At 41.8% G+C, this 19,548-nt stretch overlaps 1 protein-coding gene across 1 annotated transcript in view; it reads left to right on the top strand.

Annotated features, from left to right (window-relative positions):
- The window catches only part of ROR1 (receptor tyrosine kinase like orphan receptor 1), a 171,094-nt gene that overhangs the window by 128,609 nt on the left and 22,937 nt on the right, over positions 1-19,548 (top strand). The window contains exons 5-7 of the mRNA XM_060141926.1: positions 4,947-5,074; positions 7,178-7,495; positions 8,755-9,000. Coding sequence (XP_059997909.1) covers positions 4,947-5,074; positions 7,178-7,495; positions 8,755-9,000 — 692 coding nt within the window. The remainder of the gene's footprint in view (positions 1-4,946; positions 5,075-7,177; positions 7,496-8,754; positions 9,001-19,548) is intronic.

Below are 19,548 nucleotides of genomic sequence, written 5' to 3'. Positions count from 1 at the left end.
GGAGACTACCAAGGTCAATAGCATGGCTAGTCTCATTAAGTTCACAGGCTCATCAGGCCAGGAACCAGGCTGGAAAAATGGGCAGGAACTAGGGAAAGGCCTTGTGTATTACAGTCAAGAAACTGTGGTGAGTCAGAAACTAGGATGAATTTTAGGCAGGAAATGACCTGATCAAGTCTGTGTTTTGAAAAGATCCCTTTGTAACAAGTGACTGATGAACCAGTCTCCCATACCCTCCCTCCTGGTCTGCCTTCCTCTGTCATCTCACTGGCCGTAGGCTGGCCCTGGACTGAAGTGCAAGGCCAGGAAGATTGCCTTCCTCTTCACACACGGACCTCTCATCAATTGCCCCACCCTCCTTGTATACAACTTTCAACAAAGATGAAAGTACCAACAGCAGTTAATAAAAAATCCATCTATACTGAGCTCTTCCTGACCAAGTATGTCCTCTCTCCTGGAAGTATTTGAATTTCGAAGTAGGCCAAGCTCAAACAAATAAGTGAACTGTTCATGACGGGAATTCAGCCACGCAGGGATAGGCCCAGATAGATTCTGATAAAGTTGTTTGGAAGATTAAATGAGGTCATTCGAGGGCCTTCCCGATACCCTCACGCCATAGCCCCTCCTGCTCATCTGTATACAGTAAGGTTGCCACCCCCACCCCCCGCCATCCTGTAACACTTTCTTTCTTTTTCTTTTGTTTTTTTACTTTTTCTTTTGAAATATTTATATTTAAGAAAAGTGGCACAAGTAGTCCAGAGTTTCCCTATGCTCTTATCCCATTACCCCTAATGTTAATGTCCTGCGTCAACATCGTACTGTTATCAAGAGTAAGAAATTAATATTGGTACAACGCTACTAACTAATCTACAGACTTCATTCCGTTTTCACCAGTTTTTCTACGAATATTAAGGGTTTCTTTGGAAATCCTGTGTCTAAGACAACAGTTGAGTTTGCTCTCTTGTCTGCCTTAAATTGAGGCACGCTTCAGAAACCCTGCTCTCCCTGGAAACACTAAAGAGAGCGCCAGCAGGCCTCTGGTGATCCAAACTTGGCACATCTCCATTCTGGCATCCATTTGGGGTATTCTGCGTCCTTTTACTCCCCGTACCCCACCTACCCACCCATCCTTTCTCCTCCTTTCCTGCTCCCCACTCTCAAAAAACTACATCGTGGGCTTCCCAGACCCCACACTACACAATGCATTGTTTTCATTTTCGGAGAGCTCTCGAGAGCCTTGTTCCAGACCCGAGAGGTTTGCCAAGGAATGTGTAGCTATTGACTCCCACTGTCACTGTCAAACTCCCGTGGGCAGTGTTGCCCACTCCTCGATCCGTGGTGCTTCCTGAGTAGATACTCCTACTGCTGCCACATTGGTCATCATTGCTGTCAGCTCGCGTGACCATCCCTCAGAAGCTCCTTGCTCTGGGGAAGGGGGAGACCCCAGAGGTGGAGGGCAAACTGTGTTTGCTTTCCCCTATCACATGACAGAGACTTCGGAAGGCTGAAGGGCTGGTAACACAGTCACATGTCTGAGCCAGCTGCTGTGATAAGTGGCCGGGATTCCGTGTGCCCTCTCCTAGCGCGCTTTTCTTCTCCCTAGAACGCAGCCTCGGGCACGCTCGCAGCAAGTGCCCTTGCACTCTTTCTGCCTTGCTGCTTCATGTTCTCAATTTGCTGAGCATGGAGGGCATCAACGATGAAAGAAGAGAAAAGCATAAAGCTGATTAATGTTGGAGGAGCGTTTGTTCCCCTCCAGCCACAGCCAGCAGGGAAAATGGAAAGGATGAAAGGTGATTGCGACTTGATGTTTAAAAGAAAATCTTTTTGCTACCCAGCAGATACCAAAACATCTTCACAGTAGAAGGCCCCTGTAAGCAATGCAAAAATGTCTATAGCCAGCCATTTGAAAGGAAGCTGTATACCATGGTTACAAGTGACAGTCTGGGGCAAATCTCGTTCTTCTGCTTGCTGTGTCACATTAGACAAGTTCTTTGCTCTTTCTGACCCTATAGTTTTCTCATCTGTAAAATGAGAATAATTACACCTTCACCTTCTGTATAAGACTGTTGTCAGGATTAAATGACTTAATATTGATTTTATACATCAATGAAATTGAACAGTGCCTGGCACAGAGTAAAGGCTCATTACAAAGCCTCTTATTATTAGGCTGATTTAATTTAAAGTAGTATTGAAAAGTAGGACATCATTACAGATCCAACAGCCTGGTATTCAAGCTTCAGTTTGAATTTTGAGTTTAAATCCTAGCTCCACAACTTACTGGCTTTGTGAATCTGAGCCAGTTACTTAACTTCTCTGAACTTGAGTTTCTCCCTCTGATAAATAAGGATAATAACACTGCACAAGGGGCTACTTTGACGAAAGCACTTAGCATAGTACTCAGCACAAAGAGTGGCAGACACTTCATACATGTTTATTTTTCTAGTGCTGTGGTTCTCCACCACATTCAAATCACCTGAGACCTTTTTAGAACGCATGAATACCTAAGCTGCATCCCCAGAGACTGACTTAATAGGTCCGAGGTGGGGTTTGGGCACTGGTATTTTCGAAAGCTTCCTAAGGAGATTGTATAAGCAAACAGGACTGAGAACTACTCCCTAGCAGGTGACATTACATACTGTTTTTTTTTTAATTTTGTTTGTTTTGTTTTTTATATCTGTCCCCAAGAGACTAGCCAGAATATCAAGAATTCTGGGCACAGTCAAAAATTTAATACACCTGCAGCTCTAAGCCCTTGATAAGAGAGATGCCGCCCAGGAATTGCATTCCATTTTATTCCGAGAAACTGTATTCAAAGGGTCTTCTTAGAGTCTTGAGCTGGAAAGGTGGTAAGAAGTTTACCCTAAGCCTCACACATAAAATATGGAAACTCCCAGTAGGTCAGGGATTTATATCTGGGGGTAATTCCAGGGTTTTGTCCTCCCAAGAGATATAAATTGAGGCCTTGAGGGTTTAATGCGGGGGAGGAAGAAGTGTTCTCATAATGACACCTTAAAAATCCAGAGCTCTGCTAATGCCTAGGGATAGAAAAGCATCGTCTGTAATAGTGGGGATGGGAGTTGGGGGGTGCATTCTGGTCTCCGGACTTCAGTCTCCAAGATCCCAAGGCTGGGTCATCGAGAAACTTCTTTCTCCCCTTAGGTTTATGATTAGCTACCCAATAAAAGTGGGGCTAATTTTACAACCCAAGTAAAATGTAAGCCAAAAAGGCTTCAACATTAGGATTTATGAAAGTAAACATTTAGAGTGCTTGCAGGATTTTGCAACATTAAAATTTCAGTGTCTTTATGTCAGGTATATGATATATTCATTTGTACGTGTGCTTAAAGATTATGATTTTAAGAGCTTTGCACTGCGAACTATTTGGAGGACTACACTGAAGATATTGCTCCCATCTCCACCTTCAAAATGACTGTTTTAGTGAATAGGGAGTAGAAAGCAACTGAAAACCAGTGTCTTTGAAGGATCAGCTCTATCAGATTTTTTCACCTGGTTTCCTATTCTAGTGGGATTTCTAGACTCCCTCACTGAACCCTCAGGTGTGGAAGTCCAGGGTCACAGCACTGACCACAGTCGCTTTTACAAAGTAGAAGCTTAGTAAATAATTCTCCTTTAAATAAATTTCTTCTTCGGTAACTGTAAGTGCTTTAACAATAATTGTATGTTACCTCAGTGTAGCGCTTTTTAAAAGCTTTTACACAACTTGACAGGATCCTCATGACTGTGACTTACAGGGTCGAGAGGTCAATTATTAGCTTCATCTTATAGATAAGAAAACCATAGCTCAGAGGACTTGGAAGGTTGCCTAAGGATATGCAAATGTTAAATGTAGAAGGAGAATTTTGTTCTCCTGATTTTTGCTCTAAAGTACTTTAACTTAGAAGCTAAAGAGGAAAAATGATGCTTTGTTCAGATGATGTGTTGATTCCAGCCAGGTTAACGGGGGAGGAGCATCTAGACTAGAAGTCCGCCCGTAAACCTGGCAGATAGCCTTCTGCTTGGCTGTGGTCTGCCTTTCAGAAGCAGATTGATATTCTGTACTCTGGTGTCTTGAGCTTATCATAGGCCCTTGTGGGAGGTTTTGGCCTCTGTCCTTTCAAGCTGAACCTGCCATCTTGGGTCCTAATCTCCAGCCTTAGCTCTCCAGCCATTTGCCAGACTGTCACTAATCACATCACTTTCTGGTATCCCCTTGTCTTCAGAATAAAATCTCTGCCCTCTCTTTTATTATTGTCATTTGAGGCAGCAAAAATTTTTTAAAGATTATTTTTTTTAAGTTTTAGGGGATTAGGAAAGCAAGCATCCATTGGCATTTGCTCTGGATTTCCTGGGATTTAGTGACTCATTTGAAATTGTCCGGTCCGTGCTTTGCCATGGACCTCTCTCTGCAGGGTGGAGAGAATCGGTCTCAAGCAGGAGCCACGTAACTGGACTGCCCTCTGGTTTCTTTCCAGCTGCCCCCAGCTTCTCACCCCGTGGAGTCTCCTAACTGACATATCAGTCCGAGTGTACCTTGGTGATAACGCGCCCACGCCTTTGTAGCAAATGAAGAGGAAATAATCTGTGCTTAAAAAACGAAAAGCTGTAGAACATGTGCCCAGATTTCCAACTCATTCCCTCTTTACTCTTACAACTACATCATCTTCCAGCCCACCACCAGCTGCGAAAATGAAAGTGTTTTCTCCCATATTTAAGGATGATTTTGTGCCTCAGGATGATTTTTCTGGGGGTGAAGGAAACTTGACCGACGTGACCAACAGATGTTTTAAACGATGGAGGGAACTGAGGAAAAAGTCGGATTCCTTAGACCACTCTTTAGGATACTGCGCCCGACTGCGCCCCCTAGTGACTGTCTGGGGCATCGCGCAGTCAGAGCCAACTGCAAGTGTGTACTGCACCCTCTAATGTCTGTGCTCTGTTTGTAGAGATGAGTACGAAGAAGATGGATTCTGTCAGCCGTACAGAGGGATTGCGTGTGCAAGATTTATTGGCAACCGCACTGTCTATATGGAGTCTCTGCATATGCAAGGGGAAATAGAAAATCAGATCACAGGTAGGTAGCAATGAAATTATATTTATACTTTGCATAACAATTTTTCTCGCCAGAAGTTTTACTGAGCTCTTCTCTTGACAAAGGATTAGGCTAAGCGTAGGGGTTAGGAGCAGGGCCATAAAAAAGCAGGAGATGCAATCTCTGATCTGGAATTTACATTAGAATAATTTATTGAGTTTGCCCTTAGAGGAAAAGGAGGCTTTGAGAAATCTCACATTCATTCAAACACTCAATAAATATTATTGGGTGCCTTTGGCATACCAGGACCTGGGCTGGGCACTGGGGATGTGATGCTGTGGGGAATAAGCCAGGTACGTTTCTGCCCTCACAGAGCTTACTGTTTGGAAGCAACGTTGTGTCGACTGAAAGCAGATGAATTTAGAGTCCATAATTCTGGATGCTAATCCCAATATTGCCATTACTGTGACTTTGGGGAAAGTCTCTTACTCTCCATGGAAATCTCTTTCTTTCCCTGTGAAGTGAGCGAGGAGGCAGGATGATCATAGGTCTCTTCCTGCTCTAGCTTTCTCTATTTTACCCTTCACTTTCCTGAATTGAAAGTATCTTTTTCATGGAAATCTAATAGTGAGGCACTACCTAGCACACGTGAGGTACGTAGTGTCGGCCACCTTGCACGATTTCGTACACCTAGTCCTGGTGGTTGCGGCCGCCTGTGCCTCTCCCATTAGTGTAGTTATTATGCCTCTGTGCCCCGTACCCTGGCAACACATTAAAATGGCCTTTCTGAAATTCTAATAAGGTTGCCAGCTTTAGCACTGAAAAATACAAGACACCCAGTTATATTTGATAATATTTTAGTAGATGTCCCAAATGTTTATCTGAAGTTCACGTGTAACTGGGTCCTTTGTAGTTTATCTGGCAACTCTAGGATCTAAGAGAGGCAAGAACAAACCCAAGGCAGGCACACAGAACAGCCAACAGTCCAGAAACTATGTCCCGTGAGGACTTTGAAGGAGCTGAGAGAGGGCCAGGGGAGCCATTTAACCCGAAGAAGCAGCTGTAGGAAGATGTATTTGCCCATTGCGAAAGCCCTCAGGCTTTCAAGCGGAAAGACTCTGTGAAATTCCAGAGCGGAAGCAGGACTGTTGGGGAGGGGCTATTGAAGAAACCTTTCAACCTAGTAAAAGAATATTTGAACATACTTTTTACTAAGTATTCACAAAAATAAATGGGAGTTCTGATATAAATATTTGGTCACCCAATTATATTAATCCTCTCTTGGACATTTTCAATGGATATCAGCTTACTGGAAAGTATTAACATTTTTTTTTTAATCCATTTAACTTTTTTAACACAGCATTTCCCAAACTTGTTTGCTTATGGAACCCCAACTTCTCAAACACTTTTAACGTTCTACAGAATTAATGTTCTGAGGAACATACTTTGGGAAACAGTGTACTAACAACCTCTGAGGCTGCCTTGTGAGTATAAGCTCCTTGTCAGTAGAGTTATGCAAAGGCGAGTGCTCTTTATGTACAGGGATAAGAGGTTAGGCTAAGTGACCACTAATATTCTATAATACACACTGAAACAACTGAGTTGTGCTCTTCAGGAACTTCCAGATGAGTTGCCTCATTTTCAGAAGATGGAGTAGAAAGTATTCAAGCCACAAAGAAATTAAACAAGTTACCCAGAGTCATCCAGCAACTCAGAGGCAAGACACAGAACTAAATCCTGTGATGGGGCTCAGTCACTGCATAAAGCCAGTTCTGCCCTGCAGCTGTCATATGTTTTAGAAGCCTTACAAAACTAATAAAAAGTACCGGATGAAACACAAAGTTCTGTTGCTTTGTAGTAAAAATGAAAAATATATTGTACTTTAACCTAATTAATTCTTTTTATTAGGAAACGGTACATATGTAACTTAATCCTGTTTTTTTAACTTTGTAGTCAAAATTATTTTTTTCAAGCCAGTGAAAGTAAGCTGCTTAGACATCTGAAATGAATCTCCTTCTCTTGGCCTTGTCTGTTTGAGCACAGCAGATTCTTCCCAATGTGTGTTTACATCTGATATCTGTTGACTGGATAACCGGGAGAGATAAACCCTGCCCCTGGGAGTTAATAATTGTGTTTGTTTTCCAGCTGCCTTCACCATGATCGGCACCTCCAGTCACTTGTCTGATAAGTGTTCTCAGTTCGCCATTCCTTCCCTGTGTCACTACGCCTTCCCGTACTGTGACGAAACCTCATCTGTCCCAAAGCCCCGGGACTTGTGTCGCGATGAATGTGAAATCCTGGAAAATGTCCTGTGTCAGACAGAATACATTTTTGCGAGATCAAATCCCATGATTCTGATGAGGCTGAAACTGCCGAACTGTGAAGATCTCCCCCAGCCAGAGAGCCCCGAAGCTGCAAATTGTATCCGGATTGGAATTCCCATGGCAGATCCTATAAATAAAAGTAAGTGGTAGCCCCTGACCTTCTGTGCTGCCTCGGGGGCCGGCAGCCGCCTGAAAACTGGATCTTGATCCCTAGTGATGGTCCGTGTTGATAGATTACCTTCCAATGGGCCAAATACCGTGTGGGGCTGAGCATTCAGCGGTGGATGAGAGGCAGTGCCTATCTTCAAGAAGTTGCATGACGATGATAATTCTAAAATATGGTTTCTGGTTCCTTAATAACTTAAAAATAGAATTGCCATACGTCCCAGCAATGCCACTCCTGGCTATATACCCGAAAGAATTGAAAACAGGTGTTCAAACAAAAACTTGTACAGAAAGGTTCATGACAGCTCTATTCACCACAGCTAAAAGGTGGAAACTGCCCAAATGTCCATCAGTAGGTGAGTAGATAAATACATTGTGGTATATCCACATAATGAAATAGTATTCATCCATGAAAAGGAGTAAGATCCTGTTGCATGGTACAACATGGCATGAACCTTGAAGATACTGTCATAGAAAGAAGCCAGACACCATTGTATGAGTCCATTTATATGAAATATCCATAGTAGACAACTCCATAGTGATAGAAAGCAGATTAATGGTGGCCAGGGGCCGGGAGAAGGGGAGAGTGGGCAGTGACTGCTTAAGGAGCATAGAGTTTCTTTGGGGGATAATATAAGTGTTCTAGGATGAGAGAGAGGTGAAGGTTGCACAATATTTTGAATGTTCTAAATGCACCAATGGTAAATTGTATGATATGTGTGTTGTGCCACAATTTAAAAAATAGGTATATGGAGGCTTACCTCCATCCTCCTTCATCTCACCTCCATGAAACAAAAGACTTTTCCTGTGCATTTCCCATGTGCACTGGCATGGCGATGGCCCTAACCCCTGTCAGAAACCCATAGTGCCCTGCCGCTAACTAACATTTTCTGAGAACTAGATTCTTTATCACAGGACTCATGTGCAGAAATGGAAGAAACAGTCCCTGCACCATTCACTAGGAAATGACTCCAGTGCCCCCAGGTCCCACCCCAGTTCTGATTCTTTTCTGTGTTCAATATCAAAAATACTGTGGAGGACTGGTTCTCTTCCTGAAGCATACGCTGTAAATCCTCCCAGGAATGTCACTGCAAGGCCCGCTCTGTGTCCCATCAGGGAAGCCTCGGCCGTGAGGGTAATCGCACGTCCTCCCTCCAGAAACTGCTGGCCGGGAGCTCCTGCACCTCCTCTGCTTCTCTCTCACAGTTTGGGCTCTTCTTCTGTGTTTTTCAGATCACAAGTGCTATAACAGCACAGGTGTGGACTACCGGGGAACTGTCAGTGTGACCAAATCAGGGCGCCAGTGCCAGCCGTGGAATTCCCAGTACCCACACACACACACCTTCACCGCCCTCCGCTTCCCAGAGCTGAACGGAGGGCACTCCTACTGCCGCAACCCAGGGAATCAGAAGGAAGCTCCCTGGTGCTTCACCTTGGATGAAAACTATAAGTCTGACCTGTGCGACATCCCAGCATGTGGTAAATACCGTCATTGCCTTTAAAGGATTCAGTCACTTTAAAAGATCCGCACTCCATGCCCCTTCCCTTAGGAGAATCGTGTAAGGGGGCAAAGGAGATTGATAGTGTTTGTTTGATCTCAAACTGTTTCTAGGATAGATAAACCTTGCTGCTTTGACATAAAACACATTTTAGGGTACCAAAGCACACTCTCAAGGAGGAAACTGCTTTTATCCCTGCAGCCATTGTGTTAGTGAGTATAACAGGCACCGTCTCCCCAGAAGTACAGCTTATCACCATCATTCATGTAGTGAAATGTGTTACCCACGATGGTCTGTGTCCAGGTGTACCTTTTTTAGCACAACAGGTGTATTGGAAGCAGAAAGAGAATTGTTTTCCCTGTGTCCTTGAGAACACCCACAAGGGAGGATGAATCTATAGCCATTACTCAGTGATCCAAGGCAACCTGTGGATAAACTGTCCTTCATCTCATCCTTTTATACTGCAGAAGTATAGAAAGAAAATGAAGTTTCTGAATCAGTTTGTTCCTTTTTCTAGAAAATGTTTGGAAGGTAGGAGAAAGAGAATGGAAATGCTGCTGATACCTGGAGTCTCAGACTTTTTTGGAACTGATTCAACTTCCTTATCCTAGTTCTACTGATAATGTCATCTGGGTTTCCCAGGCGTAGTGGGAGAGTCAGGATGTCACAGGAAAGCCACACCAAGTAAAATGGAGCTAATAATGATATACATCCAGGGTTTATTGAGAGAATAAATGAGTTGATATCTGGAAAACTCTACAATGTCTGGAAGATAATAAATGTTTAATAAATATTTTCTAATGTAATTATTATATAGTCAATATATAAAGAGGAATTTATTATAATTAGTATGTAGTCTTCACATATAGAGGAATGCTTGCTCTCACTTTAGCAAATATTGTTTGAGCCCACTATGGAGTCAGGAGTGTGAAAAAGGAAGAAAATACGATTCATGTTACAATCGCAATGCAGTGTGTGTGATATAGTAGAAGTTAGCACAAATGCTGTGGAGTAAAGAAGAGGAAGCTAAAACATACTACAGAGGTCATTAGGAAAAAGTAATAAAAATATTAAAAGAACCCGTAGTGATAAAAATTTGGGAAACTATTATACTACAGTTTCATTCTTACATGTTACCTGTTACCACGGTATCTTTTCCTGAAAAATGATTTTATAAATGGTTAAACATACTCAGTTTGAGAAAGAGGTAAGCAGACCCTTTTTGTGTCGCTGGGCTTTAAAATGCCTTCATATGCAGCATAAAGAACAAATTATGAAGTTAACTCTTCCAGAGCCACCATTGGAAACATCAAAGCAAATTATCCTGTATTTTTCAAATGGTTTGCACTTAAAATTTATGACTTTTCCCAATGTTGCTATATTCAACATTAATAGGAAAGGAATAAAATAAAATGTAGATTTATAATCATTTACTTAGTTGCCTCATCCCTTCTCCTACACCAGGTAGGTGTGAAGATTTGCAAGAGAGCCAGGTATAAAAGCAATACTTACTGAGCATTTCCCATGTGCCAGGCGTCATTCTTAGAGTTTCAGAGGCTTTATTTAAGATAAGGGGGTTAAGAGGGTTAAGAATACCCTCACGCTGTGACAGGTATTCTTAACCCTATGCTGCCAAGGAAGAAACGGAGGCTCAGAGAGCAACAGAGTCACCCCGCTAGTCTGACTCCAAACTCATCTTCCTGCTACTTCACTGTGCTATCTCAGGAGACTGACGTATGTCCTTAAGGAAACCAAATGAATTATTTTAAGGAAGAAACACATTGTTTACTCGACTCTGGGTGAACACCGTTGTCCTTTAGGTGACTTCTGACCCTTAATTTCCAACTATAATCCTCATCAGAAGTAGGGAGATAAACAGACATAGCGAACATACTTGTGGTTGCCAGGGGGGAGGGGGATGGGGGAGGGAAGAATTGGGAGTTTGGGATTAGCAGATGCAAACTAGTATACATAGGGTTGGATAAACAACAAGGTCCTACTCTGTAGCACCAGGAACTATATTCAATACCCTATGAAAAAGAATGTATACCAAGATATGTATATCTGAGTTACTTTGCTATAGAGCAGAAATTAACACATTGTAAATCAACTATGCTTGAAAACAATTTTTAAAAATAATATAAAAATAAAGAAGTAGGGAGATAATTTGCTCATAAACCGGAAGATTTGTTGATAATCAGATTCAAGCTTTATTACAATTAGTTTAAGTCAAGATTCGAAATGATACCTAAAAAATGTATTGCTTTCCACTTCAACGGTGTTCCTAAAGCAGTCAGACAAACACACTCTCCAAAAGATGAAAGAAACCCTTGAACAGTCTTTCAGACTGTGGACACAGAAAGAACGACCACCTATATACTACCTACCATGTGCGCGCACGGCGCTTTGTACTTTACAGCTTCATCTCAATTTAAAACTCATCACCACGCTATGGGATAGATGTTATTACCATATTCCACCAAGGTTCAGAAGGGTTAAAGGACTAGTCTAAATGAGACAACTCATGGGATTGGACCTTGAACCCTCGTCTACTTGCACATCGCTCTGACCAAACTCAAAGCTTGCACTCTTTCCCCAGACACTCTGCTGTTTCCCATTTAAAGATTTTTCAGAAATAAATAAAAGAGTGACAATAGGGTCAACCTCTGGATTTCAGTATACTGAGTCCCATAACATGATACGACAACTAAACATGTTCCCTTGCTGATGAAGAATTCCATCATAGTATTGCTCAGTATATTATTATTGTATTAATCAGTACAGTGATGTTGGAAACCCTAAGATATTTCTTTTTGAATATCGATCTGCATAATTCTGAGGACAGGTTAATTCTAGTCCTATGAGGGATAAATTTAGATGAAAGTTAAATCTGCAGATAACAAGCCAGTTTTCACCACTTACAATAATACTTTTTTTAAAAAGAAATTTTCATTTCATTTGGAAAGAGAACAGTTCCTTTTGAATTCTTCAGGCCAAACCACAAATACATCCATTAAAGGAACAGGGAATCCTTGACATGTGATCAATAAGAAGCTGCTGAGAGGCCAGCGGCTCCCCAGGGTATGAAATAAAGAGAGCAGGTCGGCATCAACTGTTGCTCCAAGGCAAGCCTTCTTGTAATTGCCCCTTCATAGCCCACCTGTAACAAAATAATCATACTAGAATCCTACTTTTTTTTTTTTTTTTTGCGGTACGTGGGCCTCTCACTGCTGTGGCCTCTCCCGTTGTGGAGCACAGGCTCTGGACACGCAGGCTCAGCGGCCACGGCTCACGGGCCCAGCGGCTCCGCGGCACGTGGGATCCTCCCAGACCGGGGCACGAACCCACGTCCCCTGCATCGGCAGGCGGACTCTCAACCGCTGCACCACCAGGGAAGCCCGTAGAATCCTACTTTTATAACATTTCATTAGAGCATATGATTTTTTTTCTCATTTCATCTTTACAAAAATCATAAAAGATAAAGCAGGAATTTCCCGCCCTACTTTAACATATGAGACAACCAAGGCCCAGGGAAGTGGTAGGACTGACCCAAGAACACAAATTAGTTAACAGAAACCAGGTCTCCTATCCCTAGGGCCACTCACTGCTGTTTGTTCTGTACCAGTGGTTCTCAAACAGGGAAAGTTTTGCCTTCCAGGGTGCATTTGGCAATATCTAGAGATATTTTGGTCATCGTAGCTGGGTGGGGTTGGGGGATGCTACTGGCATCTATTGTGTAGAGGCCAGGGGTGCTGCTACACATCCCAGAGTGCACGGAACAGCCCTCACAAAGATTATCCAGCCCAGAACGCCAGTAGTGCCAGGTTTGGGGAATGCTGAGACTGAATAAGAATTATACAATTTAGACTACAGAATATAGCATATTGTATATACTGTATAAATTATACAATTTAGACTATAGAATAACAATATTAAACAACAGTTAACATTTACTGAGTGCTTACAAAAAGCCACTATGCAAAGAGTTTTTTATGCATTATCTCATATATAATAGTTCTATAACTGTATGAGTTGAGTTTTATTCTACCCAGGAAGAGAAAAATGCGACATAGGTTAAATAACTTGTCCAAGGCCGCATGGTTAATAAGAAGTAGACCCAGGACTCAGAACTATAGCCAGTCTTGTAAATTCTATGATTTATATATATGTGTATTTGTGTGTTTATAGGTAGGTAGATGGATGGATAGATAGATGATAAATAGATTGATAGAGATACTGAGGATAAGTTTGCGTCTCATAATGAGGTGTAAGCTGTGGGGCATATCTGAAATGAGTTATTTTCCTCCTTCCTCTCAAATGGGATGGAGTCTCTTGGGAATGTTCCTGCATTCTTTGTTAAGCCAAAGTTAAGGAGGTTTCAAAATCTCCACGGGGTTTCTCATTTTCCTACTGATATCTTTTGTTTTCATTTCAACTAAGTAAGGCTAAAAGAAGTATAGACCTAATTAAATGCAGAATGTGAGCATTTGTTGTACTTTCTAGAATAAAAGCACTTGAGAACAGTCTGCCCCAGATTGTTTTATCTGTGAACTTTTACTCTAAGACAGAACATAAAATTAAACACAACCAAATATGTCTGCTGTGAATTCTGGGAATTGGCTCCACGAGGGCTGTGTGTGTGTGCCCAGGCAGTGCCTGGGAAAAGCTAAAGAACAAAAGATAGTTTGAGCCAGACTTGACCTCTCATATTCCCTGTCTTTTCTTTCCTATCCCAGGCATCCAGCAATTAGAATGGTTATTATTTATTAATTCACTTACTAAAACCAATATGTGTTGAACTTCTACTACACTTTAGATTTTGCTAACAAGCCACACCCTCGTGTAGCTTACAATCTAGTGGAAGAATCAGATGAAAAAAATACAAATCACGTTAAGCACTGTCTTACAGTTCCCAGCGTTAATGTGTGCTGTTATGTGCTTTTCTGTTTGTGCCATGACGTCTGCTGTTGGTTGAACACTGTGCTAAGTTCTTTACAGCAGCATCTGGCCTACGACTTAGCTGATGCTCAATAAAATGCGCTGAGTTAACCCTCATAATAACCACATGTTAAAGGTATCTCCTCCATTTTACTGATGGAGAAGCTGAGACGATGTTATTTTTACGAAAGCCAAGATCAGATCCACGGGGCTCAAGGTCCAGCCTCTGTCCACCATACTACAACTACTTAAAGGACACATTCTAGCTTATTCAGAGGAATAAACATTCCTTTATAATTTTCCTCTTCCCTTTGATCCTTATGAGCTCTCTAGGTCTTTGATTTTCTTAGCTGAAGCTGCACAGATGCAGGAATGGAGCCCCCAGCCACAAGACATCTACTCTGAGACCCCAGGGTGCTCTAGTTAGCCGCAGCCTGATAGGGACTAGGTCCCCCGGCAGCTCCACCCAGGCCTCACAGCGTTTGTCCTTTTCCCATTAAGCCCTAGATCTCCTCCCTTCCTGGCAGCCCCGGGTCCCCAGTCCTCAGAGTTGGCCATCTTCTGTGAGATCCTGCCTGCAAACCTTCATTCACTACGCTCTCACCTCTAGTCACTGTGGCCACCTTCCAAGCCAAATACTGTGGGCTGGGTGGAAACAAAGTTGAAAAAGAAACATTTGCCTCTGTTCTTTCCAGCTGGCACCTAGGCACACCTCCCAGCTTCACAGCTTCCCTGTAGCCCTCATCATTGCTTTTCTGTGCAGCCCTGAGTGGTGAACCGTGGAAAATATCTGTTTCTTTGGGAGCTCCTTTTGCAATGACCTAGCCATTTGCCCTTGTCCGTATTCTACCACATAGCTTATATTCTGTCTCCCCAACTAATTGAGATCCCCTATTTCTTTCTTTCTTGAATTGTATGGTGAGGCGGAACCTTGATTACATTCATGTTCAAACCTTGGCCCTTTATTTCGCTCTAGATAAGTCCTGAACCACAGTTCTTCCACTAGCCAGGCCAGCATGTCCGATTCACCTCTAATTAAAGGTCTCTCCATCTACCAAACAACCAGAACTTCCAAACAGCAGTAGTCTAAGTCCCTTACGTACGAACCTTCAGGTTGCGAACTTTCAAAGATGCAAACTCACGTTCCATCAGCATCAGGCGTGAGTGAAATTGCAGCTTGCCCTCCGTCTCCTATCGCTGACGATCCTTCAGCTCTACCATCTCCCACCTCCTCTCCCTCCTCCAGTCAGTAACGCTTCTTGCCTGTTCACTCGATGCCAGCCCCTGGATGCCAGCTGTTGAACTGTACTACTGTACTTTTCAAGGTACTGTAAGATTAAAAATGTTTTCTTTATTTTCTGTGTTTGTTTTTAATATATTATTTGTGTGAAAAGTATTATAAACCTATTACAGTACAGTACCATATAGCCGATTGTGTTAGTTGGGTACCTAAGCTAACTTTGTCGGAGTTACATACAAATTGGACTTACGAACGTGCTCTCAGAACGGAACACGTTCGCATGTAGGGGACTTACTGTGTTGTTTTTACACCTAAACCAGCTTCACTGAAGAGTACCCATTGATAAGAAAGTGGTAAACCATTTGGCTCAATTTGGAATTTTCATACCTGGCCTGTTGCTTTTGTATTTCCTTTTAAGTCCTTGCCTTGCAACGGTTTGCCAAAGGGCACGTTGCCCAGTTCTGTGCCTGAATAGCCCTGACTTGTCCCATAACCTTACAAACACCCGCCCTGGGTTCTGCTTTGTCACAAACCATTTTCTCCAACGTGGTGGTTTACAGTTTGGGGCAAGGCAGATGCTTTCCAGATTGCGAACATTGCAGTTTTTAACTCACTCTGTCAGCAGCCTTCTCCCATATTTCACAGAAGACCTGTTGTAAGGCAATTTGTCTTTCAGCCATTTCTTCAAACCAAAATTGAACATTACAGTGAATTGGATGGTGGGGGGGGGGAGGAGGTAGGAGGAAGGAATAGAGTACTGCTTTGTATAGTCTGAAGTTTTCCGGAAGAGTTATTTTTGTGCTACAGAGATTTTCAAGATGTACTTTGGTCTCCAGTCTTTATATATTTTTGACAAAGTAAAGAACAATAGTTACCGAAAACTTATAACTGAGTCATGTTCTATAAACATTTTTCGCCAGGAAATAATTTTCTCTCCAAAGTTTTTTTATTGTCCCCCGTATGCATTGCGTCATTTACGCAGTGTGTCAGCTACTCTAGCAATAAGCTTTTGGAAGCCCTTAACCCTTCGGGCCCAGTACCACGCCAATAGGAAATGCTGCTCGTCATCTTGGACTTTTGGTGACAGAATTCTGCTATAACACCACAATGATTGTTGTTATTGGCTTTGCATCAGTCAAGATTCTGGCAGGAAACAAAAGGCACAGGCAAATAGACTAAGAATTTTATAAAGAGATTGTTTTTAAAGGTGTTGGCAGAGTTGGGGTAAACCAATGAGGTACAGGACCTGGGGCTAGCAGGAGTGAGAAGCATTACCATTCTAGGCCTGGAGAGTCAAGGGAATGATCGGTTACCCCTCCCCATAGAGTACAGCTGAGGCTGAAGAGAGGGCTGTCCAGTGTGTGCTGTGGCCTTTGGTGGAGGGATGCAGAACACACCAACCCTACTCTCTCTTCTTGCCCTGGGGTTCTTCTTATCATACCAATGCCTCCTATCAGCTGGACATAACTGGAAGCCAGAGTCCATTACTCCTGTACATAGAGGTCAGCCTCAGCATAGAGCTGGACAGAAAAGGACTAAGACTGGATCTGGTGAGCTGAGGACACTCAGGGAAAATATTCATCACTGGCTTGAAAACAATTGCTTCGTAAGAGAGTCCGAAGTTCAGTAGGGGTCTAAATAAGGTATGTCAGTCAACTCAGTTTATAAGATCAGAGAATCTTGAGAGGAGCGTAGAAGTCAACCAGCCTCTGCTTGAACATGCCAGAGACCTCCAGAGACAGGGATATCTCTCTACACCAAAGTGATTATGGGGTGGCTCCCCCCGCTCAAAATCTGCCTTTGTATGCCAGAAACTAAAACTTGTATGTGAAATCTCCTGAATATTTTTTAAAAATGTGAGCCACTAATTCAAACTGGGGGGGAGGGGGGGAAAGCCTAGTAAGGAACAAGTGTATTTACTAGATCTGGTTTTTAACCTCTTGTGTCATTTCTCATCCAAATGTGAAGATATCTATTGCATCCTTCATTCGATTTTTTTCTTTGGTCTAGAGAGCATGTAGCTCTTCCCACCTTTCCTTCCCCATCCTCTTTCTCTTCCTCTGGATGTTTCCTGCTCCTTCAAAGTCCTTCTTAAAAACATGACTCTTAGAGTAGAAAACTTTTGATGTCTTTTAACCAGAACCGACCAGAAGAGGACCATGATGTTCTTGACCATGACTCAGTCCTGCCAATGAAGGGTATTTCGTTGCTATAATGCCATCTATGAAAATTTTTTGAGCAATTTCATCATGCTGTTGTTGGGTCCAACTGAGCCTTCAAGTCTTCACTAAAACTTATTAGTCTTCTTTTGTTTGTTCGTTTGTCTTTAATTTGGTTACCTCCAAAATTATTTAGTAGATTTGCTGAATCATGGACTTCTCTAAGCAAGGTCTTTAACCTAACTCCAAGCTATCATATTTATTTGTAAAATTTCAGCTGTTGGTTTAAGGGTCATTATTTTAGCCTGTTGGGTATGAATCTCTAAAATTTTATTTCTATAGTCAATTAGGTATCTTTCCTAGATTCAGGCCATTTTCAAGTTTGATAAACATATCACCATCAAGTAGTTGATGACAATGTTGAACAGGAAGGTTCTCTCAAGGATAGCCTTCTATAATTTGATGTTGTTTTGCTGATTAACACTGTTAGGGTACAGCCATGTGGTGAAGTACAAAACCATCTATTGATATTATTATCTAGCCCCCCATCTTTTGTCCATAAGGATGTCATGCATCACCTGATCAAATGCTTTGCTAAAGTTTAACTGTGCTTGGTCTACCACTGCAAAATAATCCTATCAAAGATGAAAGACATTTAATTTTATAAAACTTATTGGATTTTGGAACTTAAAAAATTAGCTCAACTAAAAAGTGGGCAAAGGACTTAAATAGACATTCCTCCAAAGATGATATACAAATGGACAACAAGCATATAAGGATATGCTCAGCATCACTTATAAAGATTAAAGTAATTAAAGAAATCAAAGCTACAATAAGATCTCACCTCATACCCATTAAGATGGCCACTATCAAAAAATAGAACATAGCAAATGTTAGCAAAGATGTGAAGAAATTAGAACCATTTTGTACTGTAGGTAGGAAGGCAAAATGTTGTAGCTACTATAGAAAACAGTATGGATATTTCTCAGAGTAAAAAATAGAATTACCATATGATCCAGCAATCCCACTTCTGGGTATACAACTAAAAGAACTGAAAGCAGGATCTCAAAAAGATATTTGCACACCCACGTTCATTGCAGCATTATTCACAATAGCCGAGAGTAGGAAGCAAGTCACATGCCCACCAGTGGACGAATGGATTAAAAAAATGTGGTGTACACATACAATGGAGCATTACTCAGCCTTAAAAAAGAAGGAAGTCTTGTCACATGTAACAACATGGATGAACCTTGAGGAGATTATACTGAGTGAAACAAGCCAACAAAAAGACAAATACTATGATTCCACTTATATGAGGTATCTAAAGGAGTCAAATTCCTAGAAACAAAAAGTTGAATGGTGGTTGCCAGGGTCTTGGCGGAGGGGGAAATGGAGAGTTGCTGTTCAATGAGTATGGAGTTTCAGTTTTGCAAAATGAAAAAGTTCTGGAGAACTTCTGTACAACAGTGTGACTATACTTCACACTACTGAAATGTACACTTAAAAATGGTTAGGATGGTAAATTTTGTCATGTGTTTTTTACCATAATTAAAATTTTGTTTTTGATTAAAAAGAAAAGTTTAGCCCAACTCTTTCCTTTTATAGAGGAGAAAACTGAGGCCCTGAGATTTAAGGCCCTGAGATTTAAAGAAACTTTTAGTGAACTCGTGTGGATTCTAGTTGCTAAGGTTTTTTCTCAAGTGCTCACAAATGAGTTACTGCCCCTAACTTAATGTGGTTAAAACATTTTCCAAAGAGAAAAATGTTAATCACTGTATATGGGCTATTCAGAGTCTTTTAAAGAATTCGTTTGAGAATACATAAGGCAATAGATCATCTACTTAGTATTTCCATTATCAAGTCAAGAGAGCGAATGGCTGGACCCAGCATGCCAACTGAAGGCCTAATTACCACCTTTTCTCCTTCGGCTTCCAGGTATACGCCTAAATATCACCAACGCAGGCCCCTATCTGCCACAGACCTGCTTATTTTGTAGTTTTCAGATAATAAATGGCGACTATTCCTGTTTGTTTTCTATGGTTTTAAAATTTTTTTCAGACAAGATCATAATTCAACTTGTTTAATTTCATTTGAATTCTAAGGTTCTATAAGACTCCCTCCCACCTTTGCCAGATTTAAGATCTGAGCACTTTCGTGTTTTAACTCAAAGTAATATCCCAGATATGTTTCA

Source organism: Lagenorhynchus albirostris, chromosome 2, assembly GCF_949774975.1.
Source record: "Lagenorhynchus albirostris chromosome 2, mLagAlb1.1, whole genome shotgun sequence".
Classification (NCBI taxonomy): Eukaryota; Metazoa; Chordata; class Mammalia; order Artiodactyla; family Delphinidae; genus Lagenorhynchus; species Lagenorhynchus albirostris.
The sequence above is the reverse complement of the archived record's forward strand: the minus strand, read 5'-3'. Positions and strand labels throughout refer to the sequence as shown.